Consider the following 19746-nt stretch of genomic DNA (forward strand, 5'->3'; position numbering starts at 1 on the left):
ACAAAGCATTATTTTGTCTCTCCTTACGGACTTCTGGCAGCCATTTTATGAATAGGCAGTCCGCTCCCCCCACCCCACCTCGAGCCATTTTGCAAGGACGCCCCCACTACTACATTAACAGCAATCCCCAGCGCTGCAGGCATCCGCGTGCTTCCCTCCCGACCGTAGGACTTCAGGCCCGAGGCGCTGCACGAGGGCGCCCTCGCGGGGACGAAAGGGGCCGATTTCCGCAGCTCGAAGCCAGGAAGGTGCCTGGCGAATAAGCCTCGTTTCGACTCTTCTAATTTTCGGAATCGGGATCTTCGGCTCTGTTCCCGCCCTCGCCCTTCTCAGCCGCCAGCAGTCCCGCCCCGGGAGAAGGCGGAGAAGGAGACCAAGGTCAGGCGAGCCTTCCGCGGGCCTCAACTCTCCCGCGCTGGCTTCTAGGGCGCCGGGAGGAGCGGGCCCGAGCGCCATGAGCGAGCCTCGCGGCTGCTGCCCTGGTTCGTACGAGTCGGCTAGGCCGGAAAGCAGCGAGGTAAGCGGGCGGAGCGACGCCGTCGGGGCTAAGAGAAGGCGGCGGAGGTCTTTTGGAGGAGGGGTCTCCAAGCTTGGCAACTTTTAAGACTTGTGGACTCCAGCTCCCAGAATTCCTCAGGCAGCCAAGCCGGCCAGCAAATTCCTCAGCCAGCAAAGCAAAGCTGGCTGAAGGATTCTGGGAGTTGAAGTCCACAAGTCTTAAAGTTGCCAAGCTTGGAGACCCCTGTTTTGGAGGACGCCTCTTTCGCCAGAGCGGCGTAACGCGCGTCGGGTCAGGCGGGGCTATCGCGGCGGTGGGATTGTCCCGTTTTTCTCGGGAGGTCCATCACTCTGGCACTTCTGAATGCCGCAGGCGGGACCCGGCTTAACGTGCGAGGAGTTGTGACCGGCGTTTCTGGGGTTTCAGCTCCCTGTTAAGACAGGGGTCTCCAACCGTGGCAACTTTAAGCCTGGAGGACTTCAACTCCCAGAATCCCCCAGCCAGCAAAGCTGGCTGGGGAATTCTGGGAGTTGAAGTCCTCCAGGCTTAAAGTTGCCAAGGTTGGAGACCCGTCTTAAGAGACCTCCCTGTGCAAGGTCCAATTAGGCTTCCTTCGGCTGAATTTTAGAAAAGTTGTCATTTTATAGTTGTTTTTTTTAAAGCACATCAATAGTTTTTGATCTTGTTTTTACGAGCATCATAATTGTATAGGTGTCTAGTCAAGTTCCGTGCAGGTAGTCCTCGACTTACAACGGTGACCATTCGAAGTTACAACGGCGTTGGAAAAAAGTAACTTATGACAGTTTTTCAGAGTTCCAGCCTTTGCAGCATCGCCAGGGACGTGTGATCAGATGCTTGGGAACTGGTTCATACTTAACGACCATTGCAGCGTCTCAGAGTCACATAATCCCTCTTTTGTAACCATCTGACAAGGAAAGTCAATGGGGAAAGCAGATTCACTTAACAGCCAGGTTGCTAATTTATCAACTGCAGTGATTCGCTGAACAACTGTGGCAAGAAATGTCATAAAACGGGGCAAAACTCATTTAACAAATGTCTCACTTAACAACAGAACATTGGGGCTCAATTGTGGTCATAAGTCGAGGACTACTTGTATACCTTCATAGTTACAAAGGTGGTATAAAAATTATGAAAATGTTAACCAATATCAGGCAGTTGAATTCTGCCCAAATTAGGTTTTTTTTTCACGTCTTTTAGTATTCTGTTTGATACCAGTGTTTTTAGAAATTGATTATCCGCAGTGTGGGTTTCAATTTTTTTTAGTACCGGTTCTGTGGGCGTGGCTTGGTGAGCGTGGTGTCGCTTGGTGGGCATGGCATGGGAAGGATACTGTAAAATCTCCATTCCCACCCCGTTCCAGGAGAAGGATACTGCAAAATCCTTATTTCTTCCTGATCAGCTGGGACATGGGAGGCAGAGAATAGAGGGGGGCGGGGCCAGTCAGAATTTTTACTACCGGTTCTTTGAACTACTCAAAATTTCCGCTACCAGTTCTCCAGAACTGGTCAGAACCTGCTGAAACCCACCTCTGATTATCCATTTGTCCCATATTTTACTTACAATGGGCATCAGAGATATTTATTTAGATGCTGCCTGACTCACTTCAGGAAAGCAAAACAACACAATAAAAAATAAAATATTTTACAATAAGAAAGATGGCAAATCCATCCAGCAACAACATATATTGTGGGAGCTTCATCACTTGAGACTTTCAAGAAAAGATTGGACTGCCATTTGTCAGAAATGGTGTAGGGTCTCCTGCTTGAGCGGAGGGTTGGACTAGATGACCTATAAGGTCCCTTCCAACTCTGTTAATCTGTTACCCCAAAAGGGCTCCAACCAGCCTTCAAGGCTAGACATCTGGATCTTAGCTTCTGATTCTGTGGTGGAAATTTGAAAACCTGCAAATAAACCAGTATTCAGTTAAATACTATATACAGTGCAAGCTGTCTAGGGTTAATGCGCAGTCTTCAGGGCATCCATGTCTTCAGGGCATCGCCCAGTCTTCACTGAATAACAAAAAGCTCCATGTTACTATTACTTTGGCCCAACAGTGATTGAGGGAATGTAGAAGGAAATGGTCTCTAGGAGTTTCTCCAGACATTTGAGGCTTACTTAGGCTTTAAATTGTTAACATGGGTCTAAGGTTGATGGCTGAGAAGAGAGAAGTGTATCTATAGTACTGGCTTCCAGTTTTTAGATGGGACACAGTAGACATCGAAAATGCCTGGGTTTGACTTGGTTTCCCCAAATGCTTTAACATCTGGGAGTTGTGATTGCAAAGCTTGGCTTATCATTGCCGCATAAAGTGAGTCTCCTCAAATGTGCTACAAGAAAGCTCGCGCTAAAAGTGTACATCAGAGTTGTGGTGTTGCTATTGGTATCCTCCTGCATTCCACACATTTCAGTGAACTGAAAGTTGTGTTCTTGTACTCGCTGTGTAAATTGTCCCTATCAAGACAGTCTTTCAGTGAATCAATAGCCGAGCAACTCATAACCTCCATGCAGGGATAGTTTCTGGATTGAGAAAGAAAAGATTAATATAATTGAGGTTTAGATTAATAGGATCCGCTTTGTTTTTCTTCGATGAAAGCTAAGGAAAATCAAGGGTATTGTTGAAAATAGCACCTGTATGATTTCTTGCTTTTTCTTTAGGAGTTGCCCACAGATGGACTTGAAAATGACTTAAAATCAAACGAGGAACCTCTCTTAAGGAAGAATCCCCATCGATTTGTCATCTTTCCAATCCAATACCCTGATATATGGAAAATGTATAAGAAGGCTCAGGCTTCTTTCTGGACGGTAGAAGAGGTGAGTTGTGCAGAAGGCAGGTTGCACCAGATGACCAGCACTAACCCAAGGTTGGGCTGCAGTGTCAGCCTAGGGACTATACAGATCGTCCTTGATTTGCAACCACAATTGAGCCTAAAATTTATGTTGCTAAATGAGAAATGTAGTGAGTTTCGCCCCATTTTATGACTTTTCTTGCCACATTTGTTAAGTGAATCACTGCAGTTGTTAAATTAGTATCACCGTTGTTAAGTGAAGCTGGCTTTCCCATTGACATTTGCTTGTCAGAAGGTAGCAACACATGATCACATGACCTTGCATCCATCATAAATGTGAACCAGTTATCAAGCATCTGAATGTCAATCCCATGACCAAAGGATTTACTGCAATTGTCATAACTCTGAAAAATGGTCATAAGTCATTTTGTTCACTGACGTTGTAAGTTCAAACAGTCACTAAACAAACTGTTGTGTTGTAAGTCGAGGACTGTCTGTATTTTCTTTTTCTGTCCTATCTTGGGACCATCAGGATGTGGCCAATGACACCATGATTTCTGCAGGACTTAAAACATTCATTCTGCCTCTTAAATGTTAGCCTTAAAAGTAAACGCTTGGAAGTGTTCAACCCTTACTTTTCTGGATGTTGCAGACGGGATTTGGGAAGCTACATATGGATTATTCACCACTAGCCTAACACTAGCAACAATCTTAACAACACGAAAATAGCTGAATACCAGAGTGAAAGAGGTTTTTTGTGGAAAGAATATCATCAGCTTCTAGTAGCCATCACAGATTTCTACCTAGAGCATAGGTAATCCTTTTATTTCCATCTTAGCAGAAGGTGATATGGTCACCATATGGACCAAGGTGACTTTGCACCTTGGTCCATATGGTGAAACTCAAATCCTGCAATAGATCCCTGAAGACGTAACAACTGAAAAGTCCTTGATATATTTAGATCATAAGGCAGCCAAAGAGAGAGAAGCAAAGGTGCAGAAGAAATTCTGTTCACTGATCTGGTATTCTAATTTACATACCTTCCTTACATTTAGGTTAAGTTGCTTTTAAGAAAGAGTCAGTTCCTGTTATAAAAAGACAGTCACCATTGCAAACAAACAAATGCACTGCCTACTTGTATGAGCAATGAAATGTTTGTGGGGTTTGTTTATTTGTTTTTGTTTTCTGGCATTGTTCAGGGATAGAAGGATTTCTGTAATAAACCATACAATGAGCTGTATGCGTTTTCATTGTCTTTCCCTTCCATTTGTGGCAACATGTCTAAAAGGGATGTGGTGGCTCAGTGGCTAAGATGCCGAGCTTGTCGAACAAAAGGTCGGCAGTTCAGCGGTTCGAATCCCTAGTGCCACGTAACAGGGTGAGCTCCCATTACTTGTCCCAGCTTCTACCAACCTAGCAGTTCGAAAACACGTAAAAAATGCAAGTAGAAAAATAGGGACCAGCTTTGGTGGGAAGGTAACAGCGTTCCATGTGCCTTTGGCGTTTAATCATGCCGTCTATATGACCACGGAGACGTCTTTGGACAGTGCTGGCTCTTTGGCTTTGAAACGGAGATGAGCACTGCTCCCTAGAGTCAGGAACAACTAGCACATATGTGCGAGGGGAACCTTTACCTTTACCTTTTTATATGTAAACTTAGGCAGAGAATTTCTAGTAAACTAGTGTCTACTCACTAAGTAGTAGGTAACCAGGTAACCACCAGATGATTAGGATACAACTCCCATTATTCACAGACCCATCATGGCAGCGGATAGTGAGGGTAATAATAATCCATTACATTTAATAATAATCCATTACATTACAAGACACCATCAGGGAGAAAATGGTTAGAAGCCAGGAGAATCTGCAAAGGCAATTAAAAGAAAGTCAAGATGGCAGGAAGAGCTGTATGATAGAAGTCCCACCCTTTTTAATGTATATTACAACATATGGAAAAAGAATAGGGCTTTGGTGAGGTCACAGCTACCAACTTTATCAAAAATGCCTTCCCCCTTCCATGAATGCCCCTCTTTTAAGTTATACGGCCGTGATGGTCAACCTATGGCAGGCGTGCCAGAGGTGGCACGCAGAGCCCTCTGTGGGCATGTGTGCCGTCGGCAGCTGCTCTTCTGGTTTCCAACACTAGTCAGCTGGTCTTCATGAGTGATGGGGCGCCGGAAAATGGCTGGAAAACGGACCAAAAACAGGCACGCACGCCCGACCAGCTGGTCTTCAGGTTTTAGGCGCGCGAAGATCAGTTGGCTGGCATGCATGCTTTTTTTTGGTCATTTTGGGTTTCTGGTGCTCCAGTGTGCACACATGAATGCGCATGCACGCGAATTCCGTTGGGCACTCGTTGCCAAAAAGGTTCGCCATCATTGTTATAGGGCATATTCTCGTAGACATTTATTTTGCTTTTCAGAATTATCAGTAAACAATGACGATTTCAGGTCTGTAATCTGTATTTCTTTTTTTCTTTTTGTATAGGTTGACTTGTCAAAGGATCTTACTCATTGGAACAACCTAAAACCAGAAGAGAAATACTTTATTTCACACATCCTTGCTTTCTTTGCTGCCAGTGATGGAATTGTCAATGAAAACTTGGTGAGATGCTTCCTGTGATGTATAATCTATAATACTTTGATGCTGTGTTTCTTTTTCATTGCATGCAGTCAAACATCTATTTGTAATTGTACTTTGCATGTATTTTGTTGTCCGTCATAAGGGGCATTGTGGATATTTCCTTATTAAGTATTTACTTTTAATGAAGTTTGTACTAATCACACTGACTTGCAACTGCTTTTTCTTGGGAATCATATATATGTATCTCATATTGGCTTTACCCAGAGATGCTCTTTTGGGAAAAAACAATCATTACATAAGACACCGTGGCCTGGTGCAGGCTGTCAACCTGGTCTTACATGAACATTTAGATATCTGATTTCTTTCGTTGACAGGTAGAACGTTTTAGCCAAGAAGTGCAGATCGCAGAAGCTCGCTGTTTCTATGGCTTTCAGATATCAATTGAAAATGTTCATTCTGAGATGTACAGTTTGTTAATAGACACTTACATCAAAGACCCTGAGAAAAGGTAATTAGTGTAAGTATTACCACTATGTAGAGGACTTACATATTTCTTCGTTTGTAATTTTCATGTACAGTCTGGTCTGGGTGTAATGGGAGACTGTGGTTTAACATTGCAAGGGATATCAGTGGAAGTTTGTATTGTTTGTAAGGGGGAAAGGAAGAGTTTTTCCTTGATCTTAGGAAAATCAGTATTTGTTGTAACTTTAAATTTTATTTCTGTCCTATATTATGTTTATACAGGTAGTCCTCAACTTACAACAGTTCATTTAGTGACTGTTCAAAGTTACAACAGCATTGAAAAAAAATGGCTTAGGGCCATTATTCACACTTATGTCCGTTGTGACATCCCCAGGGTCATGTGATTTACATTCAGATGCTTGACAACTGACTCACATTTATGACAGTTGCAGGGTACTGGAGTCATGTGATACCCTTTTGTGACTTTCTGGCAAGCAAAGTCAATGAGGAAACCAGATTCACTTAACAACTGCAGTGATTCATTTAACAAATGTGGCAATTTTTGTTCAAAGATTTCTAGCTGGTTTTAGAAGATCCTATAGAAGATCCTATACCTTTTAGAAGATCCTATACCTGTGAGAAACAAGGTGCAATGTTAAAAGCATCCATGCTATTCTTGGATGTAAGCGAATTTGTCACAGCAAGTGATCTATGCATTTGTGTCAGTCCCGCTACCAGATTTACAGTTTTTTGCTTTTCCTCCATTCCTCTTCCCTCCTTCTCCATTCTCTCAGGGACTTTTTATTTAATGCTATTGAAACAATGCCATGTGTCAGGAAGAAAGCAGATTGGGCGATGAGGTGGATAACAGACAGAGAAGCCACTTTTGGTAGGTGCCTCCATTGTATGCGTTATTCGTTGGGTTAATTGAATAAACAGTAGTTCAATTATTCATGGGTAAGTGTGTTGTGTGAACAGAGGTTTAATTTTTCCCTTTGCTGTCCTTGTTTGAAAAGTCTTAAGAAGGCCTAATAACTGGAAGGATCTTACTCTTTTAATCTGCAAAGTGGGCCAGGTTTAGAAGGTAAGAAGCCAGCTGCTGGACTTAATTGTTTGACTCCCTGATATCTCTCCCTCTCTCTCTCTCTCCCTCTCCCTTTCCCTCTCCCTCCCTCCCTCCCTCTCCCCCCCCCTCTCTCTCGTCAAAATATAGAGATAGGTAGGTAGGTAGGTAGGTAGTCAAACAATTAAATCCAGCAGTTGGCTTCTTACCTTCTGAACCTGGCCCACTTTGCAGATAAGTAATTTTCCCACAGGAATGACAGTGAAATAAACCTTTACCATTCCAGTAGAGTCTATATTTACATATATTTCTTCGATCTACTCTACATCCTAGAAGTTGACATCGGCCTCTTAAGAATATGCCGATCCCAGAAGTCTCTGTGTTAAAGCTATTCCTCTGGGGAAATCAAGCAATTAACAGGTTTTCCGAAATACCTATTTGGAATTAACAGAACAAGACAAATGAGACAATGTCCACAGTATTTATACAAGATACAGTAGATGCTATTTCCTTGTTAGTGACATTGCACTTTAATTAAGATTTGGAAGGATCGTGGTTTTTGTCAGTGTTTCCCACTTTCTGCGCTCCAAATGCATTTACTTCAAACCTTGGCTAAGTAAAATAGAAAATTGTTTTATTCTTTTCTACAATTTGAAGAAGGTTCCCTAATTGTCTGATAACAAATTTTGATTTTGTTGAAACAGGTGAAAGAGTGGTTGCGTTTGCTGCTGTCGAAGGCATCTTCTTTTCTGGTGCTTTTGCAGCCATATTTTGGCTCAAGAAGAGAGGGTTAATGCCAGGCCTTACTTTCTCCAACGAACTTATTAGCAGAGATGAAGTAAGGTGTGGGGCAAAAAATATTTAAATATGGTTAAATATGATGCTTTCAGAGAAGCAGGTATTACTTGTAGACTCTCTTATTTGTGGAGAGTGCATAGTCTACAAATGTAGTTTATTATGGCTGGTTGCATAGTCACCCAGATGTTTAGACTGAATTTGGCACTTTTATCCGCCTAGCGAGTCCTTCCCAAGGACCTGGGATAAGCAGATCCTCTTAATGGTATTAGAGCAGAGGTCTTCAAACTTGGCAGCTTTAACAGTTGTGGACTTCAACTTCCAGAATCCTCCAGCCAGCTACGCTGAATTCTGGGAATTGAAGTCCACAAGTCTTAAAGATGCCAAGTTTGAAGACCTCTGTGTTAGAGTATGGATGCAGGATGTAAGCTGTTCCAAGTAAAGCAGCCTTTTGCAATTGACTGATGGGGATTATTACTACTTTGGAAATGATCATGATTCAAACGTTATTAAAATCTGAAATAAAATCCACAGAATGCTGTTTAACAAGAATATTGTTAATGCTACCATTTTTTAAAGTACAGCAATAGTAGTAGTTTGTAGTTTGAAAAAACACATTTCCCAATTCTACCAATATTTTTAGGAATTGTGTGTTTTCCCAGTCCACAACATACTACTCTTGTATTTAAGATAATTGAATGGGGAATAAATCTGACTTCTGAATTAGAAATGTCATAAACTGTACTTGCAGGGAATAGGGGTACGCAAATCAAGTTTGTAAATTAGGCAAAAGATGTCTGGAGACGTCTTAGATGTAGACAAAATTCATTAATGCACATCTTTTATGTTAAGTTTTAAAACACATTTTAACTCGTTGCTGTTAACATGCATTAGTGGATTATTTTAACTTTTTTAAAAAAAGCTACAAAAGCTTAAAGTAGTTCTCACATTAAAAAAATTGTCTTCTGGTTTTTTTTTTAAAAAAGATGAATTTCTTAAGTTTCTGTCCTGTTTATTTCTTTAAGGGGCTCCACTGTGATTTTGCTTGCCTGCTTTTTCAGCATTTACTGAATAAACCTTTGGAGGGAAGGGTGAAAGAGATCATTGTCAATGCGGTTGAAATTGAAAAGGTGAGATCGAACCCCTTTGCCTGGAATATAGCTGTGATCAACCTCAGAATAATGTAGGCTGTGTTTATAAGCCCATTTGGCCTATGATGAACTTTAATATGAGGGACTCAATTGTAATTTTTTAAATTTGCATAATACACATCCTAATGTGGCCATCTGAATTGGGTTAACAAATCCTGTAGGTTAAAATGGGGTGGACTAGTTGTGATTTAGTGTGTTTATGCAAACAACCACGCTACCTAAGGTTTATACCCTTGTGGTTTGCTGCTGTGATTGCTCAATGCATTGCCTGAAGGTCAGATCACTTACTTGCTGAATGAGGCACAATTGGCTGAGCTCATACAATATTCTAAACCAGGGATGTCAAACTCAAGGCCTGGGGGATGCTTAGATCTGGTCCATGCGGCCACCCTCGAAACAGTGAAGGACCGGCCTGTAGTGCCTCTGCCAGTGAAAACGGAGCTTGGGAGGACTATGCATGGCCCTCCCAGGCTCCGTTTTCAGCCACGACAGCCTCCTGCAGTCCCCTGCCACTGAAAATGGAGCCCAGGGAGCAGTGGTGAGTTTCAAAATTTTTTACCACTGGTTCTGTGGGCATGGCTTGATGGGTGTGGCAGGGGAAGGATACTGTAAAATCTCCATTCCCTCCCCAATCCAGGGGAAGGTTACTGCAAAATCCCCATTTCGTCCCGATCAGCTGGGACTTGGGAGGCAGAATTTTTACTACCAGTTCTCTGAACTACTCAAAATTTTCACTACCGGTTCTCCAGAACTGGTCAGAACCTGCTGAAACCCACCTCTGCTGGGAAGGCCATGCACGGCCACCCTGAGCTCTGTTTTCACTGACAGAGGGCTTCAGGAGGCTGTTGCAGCCTTAAACGAAGCCTCGACAAGTGATGTCGAGCTGGCCACACCTTCCCTGGCCACACACTCCGGCCCCCCAAAATCAAACACAATCCTGATGCAATCCTTAATGAAATCGAGTTTGACACCCCTGTATCATAAGCATGGTTCACAAACCACAATTAAATTGATGAATATTTAAGGTAAGTGATTATTACTATATATAGCTGCTACTAAGGTGGGGGAGATTTTGCTCTCCCTCCCCACATATTCCACCAAACCTTAGCAGCTCTAGAACGCTCTAAAAGCTTCCACAAATGGAAATTTCTAATATGTGTGTGTATGTGTGTGTGTGTATGTGTGTGTGTGTGTGTGTATGTATGTATGTATATGTTTCAGGGGGTAATCTTCAAAATGGCCAAAAAAAAGGGGGGGGCTTTGTGAATTTGGAACCCAGATCTCACTGATCCTTGTTCAATATGAACCACTACATTGCAGTGACTCACACTTCCAAAATCATTATGATGTAAGAGCTATTTCATGTCATGCATGTGAATCAAACTGGGAAAATACTCTGAATAATTTCATTTTTTTTACTATTGCAGGAGTTTTTGACAGAGGCCTTACCTGTGGGATTGATTGGCATGAATTGTGCTCTGATGAAACAGTATATTGAATTTGTGGCTGATAGGCTGCTGCTGGAACTGGGTTTTCCTAAGGTAAAGTAACAGTATTTGCATTGAATTACCTTAACAGTACCTTAACATTACCGTAACAGTATTTGCATTGAACCTTGGCCCTGTGAAGAGATCTCTTCCTAAATCTATTTCAAAGTAATGTCTGAACTCTTGTTTTGCAAGGAGAATAGGGTTTGTTCCAGGGTGAAATCCGGCAGGATCTACAGGTTCTGGAAAACTGGTAGCAGAAATTTTGAGTAGTTTGGAGAACCGGCAAATACCACCTTTGGCTGACCCCAGAGTGGGGTGGGAATGGAAATTTTGCAATATCCTTCCCCTGCCACACTCACCAAGCCACACCCACAGAAGCGGGAGGGAAAAAATTTGGATTTCATCCCTGGTTTGTTCTGTATTTGGGTACGAGTAGCACGTGTATCTAGGTTGGTTATTCTTTTATCGATCATGTTTTTTTTGCAATTCACTGCTTCAAGTTTTAATGGCATTTTATTTTAGAACATTTACACCCCAATTTTCCACACATGGAAAAGCCAGACTTCACAATAGCCTATATCAAGCTTGGTATCTTGAGGTATCTGAGATACCAGCTTGGAACCCCAGCCACCGTAACTTTTCGTGGGAATTTCATGGGAATTCAGAAGGGCAACTGAAAGGTATCTTTTATTGAAAAGGCTGGCCTATGTAATTAAAAATAGTTTTTATCAAGGTTGGGAAATAGTGCAAAGCACAGCTTTTGTCATTCAACCCCTTTCCATTTATGGCCATAAGAGACATCCGATTTATCCTTTGTACTGTAATGAAGGAACATGTTGCATCTCCTTACCTGTTGGCTCCCAGCAGATTTGAATCTATTCTATTCAGTTTTTGGAGAAATATCCTGCTGATGGGCAGATAAACAAGCTGGTAGCCGCCAATGCTTAGAGATAAATGTGCACAACGGTATACACGTATTTGTGCATTTGAAGAGATAGTGAATTTTTGTGTGTTGTTTAAAAATGCTAACTGATAGGGAAATGTAATAGAACAGGTGATGTTTGAAAAAAGATATAAATGTAGACAGCAAAGTGGAAAGATCTGTCAATCTTTACAGAAGTGAAGGCTTTTAGAAAACTTGAAATATCTTAGCTTTATCCTGGTCATCCTTATCAGTCAAAGAGGAAGAAACCAAATGTGGGAGTGGGGTGGGGGTGGGGATAAATGGAAATGCTTCCTAGCAATCATCAAAGATGGATTTGTCCTTGCAGTGCCTCATTCAGTTCCTATGTTTTAATCATTATTTTGGTTTTCTCAGGTCTTTCAAGCAGAAAACCCTTTTGACTTCATGGAGAACATTTCCCTGGAAGGAAAAACCAATTTCTTTGAGAGGAGGGTTTCAGAATATCAACATTTTGCAGTTATGTCCCAAGCAAATAATAAGGTATTTACTTTAGATGCTGATTTTTGATGCTGCCTACTTGGAAGATCGACAAAGCCAAACTACGCATTTATCCTCCATGACGACAAGAAACTTCTTACAGTCCAAATAGGGGATTCTTGGAATATTTTATTGACTATTAATAGTTGACAGAAAAGTTTCTACAAATAAGTTGCAAGCTGTGTGCATATATACACTCCTAACCACAATTCATTCTGTAACATCAAGCAGCTTTTCTAAAACTATATTGTGATATTTAAGTCAAAGTTCAGCTGCTGATCCTTTTGATAACATCCAGTCCCATCATTAAGAGGGGAAAGCTTTTATGATGATGAGAATGATCACACTATAAAATATTCCTTCCTACCTCAGTTCTTGAACTGAACTGAGATGAAAGAGATAGTTCTTTGTGTTAAAGGAATGTTCCAGCATAAACTCTTGGATAGGAAACCACCAGAGAAGCTTAAGGCTGCAAACTTGATTCGAAAAACATTCTAGGCAATGGAAAACCACTTCTGTGTTGTTTCAAGGACCGCAACATGGACCTGGCCATGTAATGAAAATGACCCGGTGGAGTCTTTGTTTTTATGCACTTGGGGAAAAGAAAGAAGACGACAGGAGCACTTTATAATCTTTTATCATTCATTTTGGTTAGTCAGATTAGCACAATGTCTGAAGAATTGGGTTTGGGAAGGATTTTTCATTTGGCCTCAAAACTTCATTTTGGCTGTAAACTTGATTGCAGCAACCCACATAACATAGAATTTGATTACCTTACATAAATGTTTTTTTTTTAAATTTGAATTTATATTTGGCTTATTTGGCTTATTGGCTTATTCAGCATGATGAACCAAGATAGCTTGTCCTTGTTATGCAAACGTAGCTGTTTTCTCAACAAATCAGTGCTTAAAGTAATATGTGAACAGTAACTGTGTTTATGTGACATACTGATCCAAAAAAAATTCACCGCATTTTAAGTTAGTGTATTGCCTGAACCCCAACTTTATTATTAACTTTTGTTATGCAAACTTAGAAAATTGGGGTAATTTAACAATTTATGCATAATGATATCATATGAACTTAGCTTTGCTGTACTTTGTGGGATACGATTTAAACTACCTTATTTAGAATGTGAACAATGAAGAACAGATAAGTTGGCTATAAAAGTGTATTTTAAAAAGAGAAAAACAATATAGAGGTAATTGACAAAACCAAAGCACTACATTCACAGCTAACATTTATGTTGGAAAACCAGTTTTGTCAAGCTTTGTCTATGAGTATCCAGTAAAGAGGGCTGAGTAAGGCAGAGGCAGAGATAATTTAACAATGTTCATGATATTGTTTTTTCTTCTGGAAGTTTGCACTAGTAACTTCCACATATCTTGGACTTCAGCCCCCATAATCTTTGGGCTATGAAATAGTTTTATTCGCAACTGGTCCAGTCCAAATAGAAGCACAATTTAAGGGTGAAATATATCACAGGGATGAAATAAACCACCCCCTAATATTGTCAGGAATTGACAAGGGTTTGACACATTGTGCTAAGCCATTTTAAGGTTTGTGATGTGTAATCAGATTGTGGATTACAGATTAAAAGTCTAGTGTCTTATTTGAGCCCACCATAGCTTTGAAGCTGAAGTACTTGCAAAAATTGCTTTTTCATGAACTGTAATATGAAAATAAAAAATAAAAATAGAAAGTCTGGTTGATGAACTCAGCAAGTTTTACATTAGAGTAAATATGTCTCTAATTGTATTATCAGTGTAAATCCTGAAAGATTTGAAGTTTATAAAGCATTCTCTGGTTTGGTGCGTGCAAATTTGTTTGGTCTTGGATTCAGCCTTAGTTAAGGAAACAGACCTTCTGATCCACTTCAGGGAAGTAAATGAGATACTTTGTTGGATGTATTTTGAAGCTTTTTCAAATATTCCTGTTTCATGTATAAGACTCTGATTTAGTCATGTTATTAATGACATAAAACTTGCATTAAGTTTTGTAAAATCGTTTTAATTGAGTTTATTTTTTCCCCACCAGTAAAATGTCATAAATGAATGACATACATGACATTAGAATGGACAATGTAAAGAATGCTTCTTAGTTTGTCACTCATTCGTCTTGGAAAAAAATGCAAAATGATTTAAATAAAAATTGTGAGAACAAATTACGGTTTTCCTTTTGTGAGTTTTCTGTTTGGACCCATTGAGGATAACATGCCACAATTTACACAAAGCTCTTAACCAGACTGAAAAGCTGGATGTGGAAACCTATGCTCTAAACCCAAATTCAATCCCTAAGATGCCAGAGACAGTAGAAGTTAGGGATACGCAAAATGTTTCAAATACATGTTGACCTTGCAATGTTCTTTTTCAAGTTTGCGAAAATGAAACCTCTGTTTTGTGTCAGAGGGGCTGGTTTAATCATTTTGGAAGTATTCCAGGATTTTGAATATGGAACAGCTTTTGATGTATAAAATACTTCCAAAGTGATTGGGAGAGTCCAAGTGGTGCACTTTTTTTTTTGTTGCAAAAAACGAGGCATGCAGAAGGTTTGGGAGGCCTGCAGAGTGCTCCTGGGGGCTGGGGAGGGCAAAAAATATCCCCGGTTTTTTTAAAAAATGGGCCTCTTTTTTGCAAAAATGGAACGAGCGGGGCGGGGCTTCAGGAGGCCAAAAATGGCTGTATTTGGTGTATAAGACGCACCAATATTTCCACCCTCTTTTAGGGGAGGGAAAGGTGCGTCTTATACTCTGGGAAATACAGTACTCCATTTCCTTCTGTACAAAAACCTGATTTCAAAACTATTATACAATTTAAAAAGTTTAGAAACTTAAAATGGCGAGAAAGGCAAGAGAAATAAAACTACATAACATTCTCACTGGAATGGCTAGATGATCTTCAACATGTGCTTTAAAGTTACTAGCTACCTTTCTAAGGTCAGGACAGAGACCCAGATTTCTGGCACAGCTATGTAGAAAGTTAATTTGTAGGGTGGCTGGAAGTTGACAGTATTTAGTGGGATGTATCAAAGGACTTATTTTAACAATTGACCAGATATATTACAATGAAGACAATTTGTCACAGACATCTAAATCTGAAGACCCTAATAATGTGTAAAAAGATGTGATTCCTTTTCCTACTAGGTTAGGCAGTAGTGCTAGAAGTAAAAAAAGAGAAACCATTGCAAGTAAAATACACAATAAATACAAATTAAAATACAATTAAAAACTTATTAAATTGGCCAGAATTAAAATTTAGCTAAAACCCATTAAAACCCATTAAAACACTAACCCAGTCCAGCGCAGATGAATAAGTAGGTTTTAAGCTCACAAGGCGAAAGGTTCGGAGGTCCGGAAGTTGACGAAGTCCTGGGGAGTTCGCTCCAGAGGGGGAGCCCCACAGAGAAGGCCCTTCCCTGGTGTCGCCAGACGACACTGTCGCTACCGACGGCACCCCTGAGGAGCCCCTCTCTGTGAGAGCGCACGGGTCGGTGAGAGGTATTCGGTAGCAGCAGGCGGTCCCGTGTATATCCCGCCCTATGCCATGGAGCGCTTTAAAGACATTCACCAACACCTTGAAGCGCACCCGAAGGCCACAGGTAGCCAGTGCAGCCGGGCGAGGATAGGTGTCACCGGGAGCCACGAGGGGCTCCTCTATCACCCGCAAGAGCTGCATTCTGACTAACTGTAGCCTCCGGATGCCCCTCAAGGGGAGCCCCATGTAGAGAGCATTGCAGTAGTCCAGACGAGACGCCACAAGGGCGTGAGTGACTGTGCACAAGGCATCCCGGTTCAGAAAGGGCGCAATTGGCGCACCAGGCGGACCTGGTGGAAAGCTCTCCTGGAGACGGCCAAAATGGTCTTCAAAAGACAGCCGCTCATCCAGGAGAACGCCCAAATTGCACCCTCTCCATCGGGGCCAATGACTGCCCCGACAGTCAGCCGCGGACTCAGCTGACTGTACCGGGATGCCGCATCCACAGCCACTCCGCCTTGGAGGGATTGAGCTTGAGCCTGTTCTCCCATCCAGACCCGCAGACGGCTTCCAAACACCGGGACAGCACTTCGATGGCTTCATTGGGGTGGCCCGTGTGAAAAGTACAGCTGGGTGTCATCAGCGACAGCTGGTACCTCACACCGAAGCCACTGATGATCTCACCCAGCGGTTTCATAGATGTTGAACAGAAGGCGAGAGAATCGACGCGGCACCCCACAAGTGAGGCGCCGCGGTCGACCTCTGCCCCGTCAACACCGCCTGCGATCGTCGGAGAGATAGGAGGAGAACCACCGAGCAACGGTGCCTCCCACTCCCAATCCTCCAACCGCGCAGCAGGATACCATGGTCGATGGTATCGAAGCCGCTGAGAGGTCTAATAGGACCAGGGCAGAGGAATAACCCCTATCCCTGGCCCTCCAGAGATCATCCACCAACGCGACCAAAGCCGCCTCAGTGCTGTAACCGGCCGGAAGCCGGACTGAACGGGTCCAGATAGACAGTTTCCTCCAGGTGCAGGGGAACTGATATGCCACCATATTTCTACAACCTTCGCCGTGGGCAAGGTTGGAGACTGGACGATAATTACCTAAAACAGCCGGGTCCAGGAAGGCTTCTTGAGGAGGGCCTCACCACCGCCTCTTTCAAGGCGGCCGGAAAGACTCCTCCAACAAGGAAGCACTGTAATCCCCTGAGCCAGCCTCGTGTCACCTCCTGAGTGGCCAGCACCAGCCAGGAGGGGCACGGGTCCAGTAAACATGTGGTGGCATTCAATCTACCCAGCAACCTGTCCATGTCCTCGGAGTCACAGGGTCAAACTCATCCCACACAACATCACCAAGACCGCCTCAGACGCCCCGTCCGAATCGCTGCAATCTTGGTCCAGACCGTCCTTCAGCTGAACGATTTTATCGTGATAGATAACCGTTAAACTCCTCAGCACGCCCTCGCACGGGTCATCCCGCCCCTGGTGAAGGAGGGAGCGTTCCAGGATTTTGAATATGGAACAGCTTTTGATGTATAAAATACTTCCAAAGTGATTGGGAGAGTCCAAGAGGTGCACTTTTTTTTTTTTGCAAAAAACGAGGCATGCAGAAGGTTTGGGAGGCCTGCAGAGTGCTCCTGGGGGCTGGGGAGGGCAAAAAATATCCCCGTTTTTGTAAAAAATGGGCCTCTTTTTTGCAAAAATGGAACGAGCGGGTTGGGGCTTCAGGAGGCCAAAAATGGCTGTATTTGGTGTATAAGACGCACCAATATTTCCACCCTCTTTTAGGGGAGGGAAAGGTGCGTCTTATACTCCGGGAAATACGGTACTCCATTTCCTTCTGTACAAAAACCTGATCTCAAAACTATTATACAATTTAAAAAGTTTAGAAACTTAAAATGGCGAGAAAGGCAAGAGAAATAAAACTACATAACATTCTCACTGGAATGGCTAGATGATCTTCAACATGTGCTTTAAAGTTACTAGCTACCTTTCTAAGTAACTCACGCTCTGGTTACATCTCGTTTGGACTATTGCAATGCTCTCTACATGGGGCTGCCTTTGAAGTGCACCCGGAGGCTGCAGCTAGTCCAGAATGCAGCTGCGCGGGTAGTAACGGGAGCCACTCGTTGCTCCCATGTAACACCACTACTACGCAGTCTGCACTGGCTTCCTGTGGTCTTTAGAGTGCGCTTTAAGATTTTGGTTACCACCTTTAAAGCGCTCCATGGCTTAGGGCCCGGGTACTTACGGGACTGCCTGCTGTTACCTCATGCCTCCAACCGACCCATACGCTCACACAGAGAGGGTCTTCTCAGGGTGCCGTCCGCCAAGCAATGTCGGCTGGCGGGCCCCAGGGGCAGGGCCTTCTCTGTGGGAGCTCCTATGCTTTGGAACGAACTTCCCCCTGGTTTACGCCAAGCGCCTGATTTTCGGACGTTTCGCCGTGAGCTGAAAACGCATTTATTTATCCAAGCGGGACTGGACTAAAAGTTTTAAAAGTTTTATTTAATTTTAACTGGGATTAATTATTAATTTTAGGTAATGGGGTTTTATCATTTTAATTGTAATTTTAAATTTTGGCCTATTTAAATAAGTTTTTTAATTAGTTTTTATTGTGTATGATTTCTGTATTTTTATCTGGCTGTAAACCGCCCTGAGTCCTTTGGGAGATAGGGCGGTATAAAAATTTGATTAAAAAAATAAATAAATAAATAAGGTCAGGACAGAGACCCAGATTTCTGGCACAGCTATGTAGAAAGTTAATTTGTAGGGTGGCTGGAAGTTGACAGTATTTAGTGGGATGTATCAAAGGACTTATTTTAACAATTGACCAGATATATTACAATGAAGACAATTTGTCACAGACATCTAAATCTGAAGACCCTAATAATGTGTAAAAAGATGTGATTCCTTTTCCTACTAGGCTAGGCAGTAGTGCTAGAAGTAAAAAAAGAGAAACCATTGCAAGTAAAATAGGTTAAATACTGTAGGGCTGTGATGGCAAACCTATGGCACGCGTGCCACCTGTGGCCACCTGTAGCCATATCGGTGGGCATGCCAGCACAGCTCCGGCGCACGCCAGCTGATTTTTGGACATTCTGGGCCCACCAGAAGTAGGGAAACAGGCTGTTTCCTGCATCCAGAGGGCCTCGGGGTTGGTGTGGAAGGCCCGTTTTCACCCTCCCCAGACTCCTAGAAAGGCTCTGGAGGCTGGGGAGAGCAAAAAACAGGCCTATTGTGCATTGTGTGCCAGGAGTGTGTGTGTGTGTATGGGTGTGTGTGTGTGTGTGTGTGTGTGTGTGTGTGTGTGTGTGTGTGTGTGTGTGTGTGTGTGTGTGTGTGTTTTATTTATTTATTTATTTATTTATTTATTTATTTATTTATTTATTTATTTATTTATTTATTTATTTATTTATTTATTTATTTATTTATTTATTTATTTATTTATTTATTTATTTATTTATTTATTTATTTATTTATTTATTTATTTATTTATTTATTTATTTATTTATTTATTTATTTATTTATTTATTTATTTATTTATTTATTTATTTATTTATTTATTTATTTATTTATTTATTTATTTATTTATTTATTTATTTATTTATTTATTTATTTATTTATTTATTTATTTATTTATTTATTTATTTATTTATTTATTTATTTATTTATTTATTTATTTATTTATTTATTTATTTATTTATTTATTTATTTATTTATTTATTTATTTATTTATTTATTTATTTATTTATTTATTTATTTATTTATTTATTTATTTATTTATTTATTTATTTATTTATTTATTTATTTATTTATTTATTTATTTATTTATTTATTTATTTATTTATTTATTTATTTATTTATTTATTTATTTATTTATTTATTTATTTATTTATTTATTTATTTATTTATTTATTTATTTATTTATTTATTTTTTAACTGGTGCATAAAATGGGCATGTGCACGTGCGACCCCCAC

The 19746-nt window shown here is 41.4% G+C and overlaps 1 protein-coding gene across 1 annotated transcript; it reads left to right on the plus strand.

Annotated features, from left to right (window-relative positions):
• Window positions 1–111: 111 nt before the first annotated feature.
• RRM2B (ribonucleotide reductase regulatory TP53 inducible subunit M2B) lies at window positions 112–14452 on the plus strand. Its single transcript, XM_058177762.1, has 9 exons — window positions 112–517; window positions 3176–3331; window positions 5794–5910; window positions 6264–6397; window positions 7146–7240; window positions 8119–8252; window positions 9235–9339; window positions 10788–10901; window positions 12169–14452. Exons 1-9 carry the CDS (start codon window positions 455–457, stop codon window positions 12319–12321), a joined length of 1071 nt encoding a protein of 356 aa, XP_058033745.1. The 5' UTR covers window positions 112–454; the 3' UTR covers window positions 12322–14452.
• The last annotated feature ends 5294 nt before the right edge of the window (window positions 14453–19746 follow it).

This window comes from Ahaetulla prasina, chromosome 3, assembly GCF_028640845.1.
Source record: "Ahaetulla prasina isolate Xishuangbanna chromosome 3, ASM2864084v1, whole genome shotgun sequence".
Taxonomy (NCBI): Eukaryota; Metazoa; Chordata; class Lepidosauria; order Squamata; family Colubridae; genus Ahaetulla; species Ahaetulla prasina.